Here is a 7,167-nt window from a genome sequence, read left to right as displayed (position 1 = left end):
AGTGAGTTTAACCAATCCACTCGCTACCACACTGGACTCACGAGGAATCAACGCTGATTCACCTCGGTTACACTGGGTTTAAATAGATTTTCAGACCATTCTTGGTGTATGACTTCCCTCATTTGTTATGTAGTCTCTCCCCAGACTCAAATATTATGTTGAATCGCTGCACTCCGCATATTACATAAGTGAGTCTGTGCCAGTTCACAGCTACTGCTGGTTTTGAAGGCGGGTTGAAATTGAATGAGTGACAAGTCATAGCACCGATGAGAGAGAGAGAAAAAAAAAGGCTGCGCCTCCCGTGTTGTCTGATCGCAAAGTCGTTACTGATTGGGGAGGACTGAATCCACCACTGGCATATGACTGGCCAAGTGAACGGTTCCCTCCCATAACCAGCCGGCTGAGGGAAAGTGTCCCAGACCCAGAGAGAGATCTGCAGCATGCAGTAACGTAGTGTATCAGCGTAAGAACTCTCATGGGTTTGGCGTTGAGACTATTTGTTATGTAACATATGAGGGGAGCCAGACACCAAAATAAAAGTTAAAATAATAATTGATTAACTAAAACTAAGGGAGAATAACTAGGCAACACAAACTACATTAAACAAACTAACAGAACAAAAGGTGCATCGCGGGGGAGGGAGAGAGACTGAATGGTATGAAGGTCTTCTTAAGCACATGAGTACACCAGGCCCAGGTGCACCCAATCAGCCTAACGACCCCAACACCAGTCTCCTGCAAGACAGGAGAGTGGGAGCGTTGCCACACTTTTAGATGTTCTATAGACCAATTTCACGGGGGCCATTTTGTGCCGAAAAGGCAGGGTAAACACAGGTGCAAGCAACACACTAATGAGAGTTTCCAAATTCCAATCATTGGAAGTTGGAAACCATCATTAGTGTTTCGCTTGCACCTGTGTTTACCCTGTCTTTTCGGCACAAAATGGCCTCCGTGAAAAGGGTCTATTACAGGAAGTGTATGAAACCCATATCCAAAATAGTCATACATTGTGTCATTGTGTTATCATTGGAATTCTTGTCAAAATAAATTACCCTTTTTGCTGGGGAGCCCCTGGAACCCCCCTCAAGGACCCCTGGGGGTCCCCCAGACCCAAATTTGAGAACCAGAGCATTGAGGATTTCACTACAAAAGACCTATCCATTTTGAGGCAAAATGTATGCTTAATAAGCTTATATTTTAAAGAAAAGTCTTATGGTAATAGATTAAATTATACATCCTAATGATGTGTGTCAGCAGCAATCATTTTGTAAGAGGATGTCATTTTTCACCTTGTTTTGAAATTAAAGGGATAGTTCAGTTTGTTTGAAGTTGGGTCCTATGAGCTACTCTCATACAGTCAGTGCACTGGGTAAAGCACTCTGGATGCATCGTGCACCGAGATAGGAGAACTGCACTCCAGCTGTGGCAGGCACAGAGAGCTGTCTGCTGAGTGTGAAGGGGGCCATGAGCAAAAACGTAAAAAACAACAGAAAGAATACATAAAGTGCTTCCATACTGCTCACCGGGCATAATGCAAGTCTCCACAAGCCCTGAGATGCCAAGTTGACTTGAAAATATGTCATTTACACCCTGTTTTTAGCTGAAATCGTCACTGGAGCTAGCAGCTGAAATTACAACAACTAGGGTACAACCTTGCTATAGTGGCAATTTGAGCTAAAAACAGGGTGTAAATTACATATTTTCAAGTCAACTTCTCAGGGCTTGTGGATACTTGCATTATGCCAGGTGAGCAGTATGGAAGCACTTTATGTATTCTTTCTGTTGTTTTTTACATTTTTGCTCATGGCCCCCTTCACATTCAGCAGACAGCTCTCTGTGCCTGCCACAGCTGGAGTGCAGTTCTCCTATCTCGGTGCGCGATGCGTCCAGAGTGCTTTACCCAGTGCACTGACTGTATGAGAGTACCTCATAGGACCCAACTTCAAACAAACTGAACTATCCCTTTAAACTCTCAGCTCAGCTAAGACTAAGACTGCAGCGGTTAAACTATTTCCGTTTTGAACATAAACAGAGCAGTAATTATGGAAGGGTGGGCCGAAGGAAGAGGACACTGGTCACACTTACTGTAAGTCTGTATTTATTTGGCAGTGGGAGAGGAAGACACTCAATCTACTTGGCAGACACGTGATAGATACCTCCCAGTGGCATTCTGGGGAAGGTGCAATTGTTAAGACAAAAGCAAATACTTGGAATTTCACACACACACACACACACACACACACACACACACACACACACACACACACACACACACACACACACACACACACACACACACACACACACACACACACACACACACACACACACACACACACACACACACACACACACACACACACACTTACTATTTCCAGTTTACTATTCCTTAAATATAAAATATAAAAAAAAGCTGCTCTTGGTTTTAACCATGCTCATGTCAAGCCAAAGCAAAGTATTATGCTGTAAGATTTCATTGACCTCAGACATGCTTGATTTAAAAAGGTAAATGTTTGATTGGTTGCTCAAAATTTCAAAGATATTGAAGCATAGCATAACTGTTCAACTGCCCGGGTCTGTTCACAGTTGACTTTTTTCTCATCCCCCCACCCCATTCTTGTTATTATTATTATCTATTGCAGAGCATACAACAACATGACACTGTGTATGGAGAGGCTATCTGGTATGGTAAAGTGCTATTACCCAAACCCCAACGTTCAAGACTTCTTCCTGCACATCCACGCCCAGTACTTCCAAAACTGTTCTGAGGAGGAGCTGCTGCTGTCGGACGCTCCGCACGTGGTCGTGGTCATCCTCACCCTCATCCCCGTGAGCATCATCCCCATCTTGGTTTTCCTGGTGGTTTGGAAAAGTAAGGTCCGAGAGTGAGCTGGAACTACTGTCATGTTTTGTCAGAATATACAGGAGGATTCAGGCTATGTTGCTAGGATTTAGTGATGTAACTGAGGGTGAACACAACTAAACACAGTTTACCTGCAGTGTCATGCTGACATGCTTCAGCAAGTACAGATTGTAGTAGAATAACTAACACTAATGCAGATTCCATAATTATAAATATATAAATATATAAATATATAAATATATATATATATATATATATATATAAAGGAAGAAGTTTCACCGCACACAATGTGGAACTTTTAAGTTGATTTATTCTCTGAAAAAGCAACGCGTTTCGCCACTCAGGCTTCATCAGGCTCATATTCGCCACTCAGGCTTCATCAGGCTCATATGGATATGAGCCTGATGAAGCCTGAGTGGCGATGTTGTATGGGCGATGATGTATGTGTATATGTGTATACGCCTATGTATGTGTATGTGTATGTCATGTATATATGTATGTATATGATGTATGTGTATGTCATGTATATATGTATGTATATGATGTATGTGTATGTCATGTATATATGTATGTATATGATGTATGTGTATGTCATGTATAGCATTTCAGCTGTTTAAAATTGCAAATTCAATCAGTGATGTAGAGAAACGAATAGCTGTGTTAGAATTATGAGCCCCTGGGTAAGAAGCAAAGGCAAGGCATAGCTCATTTCATACACAAGGCAAATACAATGCTGTGTTTCACATGAACAGAATAAATAGCCTACAACTATTCAAAAAGAAAACTAAATATTGATATGTAAGGCCCAACAACCACAATTGTAGATTACGGCAATTAAAAATGCAACAAATTGTTTATTATTTATCCACTCATATACAGTGGTACACACACACACACACACACACACACACAGACAGACAGACAGACATGCACAGCCATACATCAGCACAGTTGGATCACATCAGGCAAATCAGATTGTTTGGATGAAATCACCTATTGCAAAATGTAAGATATTGTGAATTGCTGTTGTCTATTAATATATTATATTATTATATATAATGCATATCATGCACACTGAGCCAGCATGTTGTGTATTTGATAAGCTAATATTAATTATACTGTACATGCTGTTCTGAATATGAGCATAAAGGTGTATGCAACATGATGTTAATGTTCAATGTTTTCGAGGATAGCATGAGTTCTTTATATTCTACTGTTAATTAGTTTTTTTTTGTATACAGAATTCCAATTAGCTTCCAATTTAATCATGTTCATTTGTGAAAATTGTTTTGTTGTTGTTTGTGTGTAAAACAAACACTGCTCTTAAAATTATTCCCAATTTTATTGTCATATTGTTTCTTATTGTATGTTTCAGATAGATATTATTTCAATATCATATCTTCTTGCAACAGATATGGACAGCTGAGAGGAGGGGAGCACGCACACATGGGAATTAATAGAGTACCGTAGAGATGATGTATTTTTGTAGGCTTAACCAGAAATCACCGCCCGCCATGTTGGTTCTTAGGGGGAAAAGGCTATGGGATTTTAGTATGGGGATTTCGGTTAAATGCATGAAATAAGGTCTGTGGTTAACACAATCTTATGGGAGTGGACATTTGTGTTCAGCAGGATAATCTTCACAAACGAGGACCACGTTTATGACTAAACGTTTTCTGAAAATCGCATTAAAAAACACATTTATGCTTACGCTTCGTTTGTGAGGATTATCCTGCTGAACACAAATTTCCACTCCCATAAGCTTTTGTTAACCACAGACCTTATTCCATGCATTTAACCAAAATCCCCATTTACTTTTCCCCTTACGAACCAAAGTGCTACTTCCGAACTCATTCCTGTGGTACTCTATATCCAATAGAGATATATAGCCTATATAATACTGCATGTTACAAATGTAGGCTACATAGCAAACAAGACATATACAGTATGCGAAATTTGTGCATGACTGTTTCTGAGAATGTTGGTGAGAATGAGAGAGAGAGAGGAGAGAGAGAGAGAGAGAGAGAGAAGAGAGAAGAGAGAGAGAGAGAGAGAGAGAGAGAGAGATAGCGAGAGAAAGGGGGGGGGGAGGAAAGAGAGAGAGAGAGAGAGACAATCTACTGTACGAAGAAAGGCCTTGTGATGTTCTTGGTTCCTGCTGGGCCGTAAAGGATGCTGAAGATAAGGAGAAGAGGCATCATTAGCACAGAATCCCACCAACACTATCCCTCCTCTGCTCTGTATGCACACACACACACACACACACACACACACACACACACACACACACACACACACACACACACACACACACACACACACACACACACACACAACACACACACACACACCACACACACACACACACACTCACTCACACACACACACACACACACACACACACACACACACACACACACACACACACACACACACACACACACACACACACACACAGAGCATTACGTCAGCCAGGTCAACTAAAGGTACAGTTTGCTCCTCCAGACATGACGCCACGCAATGCAATAATACTCGGTCAACCGTCCAGTGTCCGGTCAACCAAACATGCTATGGGTTTTCTTCTGTGCTGAGACACTTTACTGGTCAGCGAGCATCTGCCCAGTTGGCCCTCAACAGGAAATTCCATTGAATCATATTTTCCTGCATACAGATCTAATGATTTCCTTGATTTCATGATAGGTCGATAACCTGCAGGAATACTACCAATAATTATGAGATTATCTATCATGTTACAGGCTATATCACGTTATTGCTAACACAATGGTTGATCTGTATTGCATCAGGGCCCTGTGCACGGAAAAGGGGCCATGAAGGTTGAGTGGCCAGCAATGCCTCAACATTTTCCAGGAACGATCCCATTGGTTTCAGCACAATGGATTGTTATTGGACAGATAGGTGAAGCTAGCGGGCTGTTAAAACAATGATGGTCCGCATTTCCTTTCACACACTTATCAGCTGTAATGTGTTTGTTTAGAGCTTTGGCTGATTCCTACCGCAGAGAAAGAGCATTCTCCCTCTTATCTCCACTCACTGCTATCCTGCTGACAATGGCCTGTTTGGCATTTCACACTATCACAAAACACAAAACCATACCTTCAAATAACCCGAACATTTGAAATGGTACAAACTAGGACAGGTTATGTTAAGTTAGTTAAGTTAAGTTATCCCCATGGGGAAATTCATCCTCTGCATTTGACCCATCCTCTACTAGGAACCTTTCTAGAACTAGGAGCAGTGGGCAGCCGCAGTGCAGCGCCCGGGAACCAACTCCAGTTATTTTTGCCATTGCCTTGGTCAGGGGCACTGACAGAAGTATTAACCCTAACATACATGTATTTCTTGATGGTGGGAGGAAACCGGAGCACCCGGAGAAAACCCACACGAACACGGGGAGAACATGCAAACTCCACACAGAAAGGACCTGGGACGGACCGGGGTTTCGAACCCAGGACCTTCTTGCTGTGAGGCAACAGTGCAAACCACTGAGCCACCGTGCCGTCCAGGTCCACAGGTTGTATTGTTTATGTACAATGTATGTTTTATGTTTACCGTATGTTATTTTAAATAAATTGTTGATGATGTGTTGATGATGCTCCTAAATGTGTTCTATAACTTTTAGTTGAATATGCAGACATAAGTAAATCCATACAAAATATATCTTTCACTGAACTGCTGGTTTTTTCCTTTTGTCACCAAGCCCCCCTAAACCTGAATCTGGAGCGATAGCAACTGAACGTTTTTGAGCCATTTATCAGTAGCATAACAGTAACAGTTGACACTTGCTGGGGAACTAGTTGCAATGCGCATGTACTATTTTAACTATTACTATTTAGTTTATGAAATGACTTGGAATGACTATATATATATATATATATATATATATATATATATATATGGGATATATTTATATGGGATATTATTTGGGATATATACTGTAGCACGAGCACCTGGCTCAGATTTCAGCTAAAACAGGGTGTAAATGTCTTTTCAAGTCAACTTGGCATCTCAGGGCTTGTGGAGACTTGGATTATGCCAAGTGAGCTGTATGGATGCATTTTGCTCATGGCCTCCTTCACACTCAGCAAGCAGCTCTACATGCCTGAAGCGGCTGGTCTCCATTTCTCCAAGCTGGGACCATGCCGGCTGCATTCTACACTACAAGTATGCTGACTGTGTGCAAGTATCCCATACAACCCCACATAACAAAACTGAACTATCCATTTAAAAACTGTAGCAAACTGCACAGTGCAGAACATATCGCCACCTACTGGTTCAAAGAAGGCC

The 7,167-nt window shown here is 41.5% G+C and overlaps 1 protein-coding gene across 1 annotated transcript in view; it reads left to right on the top strand.

Annotated features, from left to right (window-relative positions):
- LOC310775529 (uncharacterized protein) overlaps window positions 1-3,195 on the top strand; it is a 6,164-nt gene extending 2,969 nt beyond the window's left edge. The window contains exon 5 of the mRNA XM_083635694.1: window positions 2,642-3,195. Within this exon, the coding sequence (XP_083491820.1) occupies window positions 2,642-2,888 (247 nt within the window). The 3' untranslated portion in view covers window positions 2,889-3,195. The remainder of the gene's footprint in view (window positions 1-2,641) is intronic.
- The last annotated feature ends 3,972 nt before the right edge of the window (window positions 3,196-7,167 follow it).

Source organism: Poromitra crassiceps (genome assembly GCF_964638095.1).
Source record: "Poromitra crassiceps genome assembly, chromosome: 4".
Taxonomy (NCBI): Eukaryota; Metazoa; Chordata; class Actinopteri; order Beryciformes; family Melamphaidae; genus Poromitra; species Poromitra crassiceps.
This window is presented reverse-complemented; position numbering and strand designations above follow the sequence as displayed.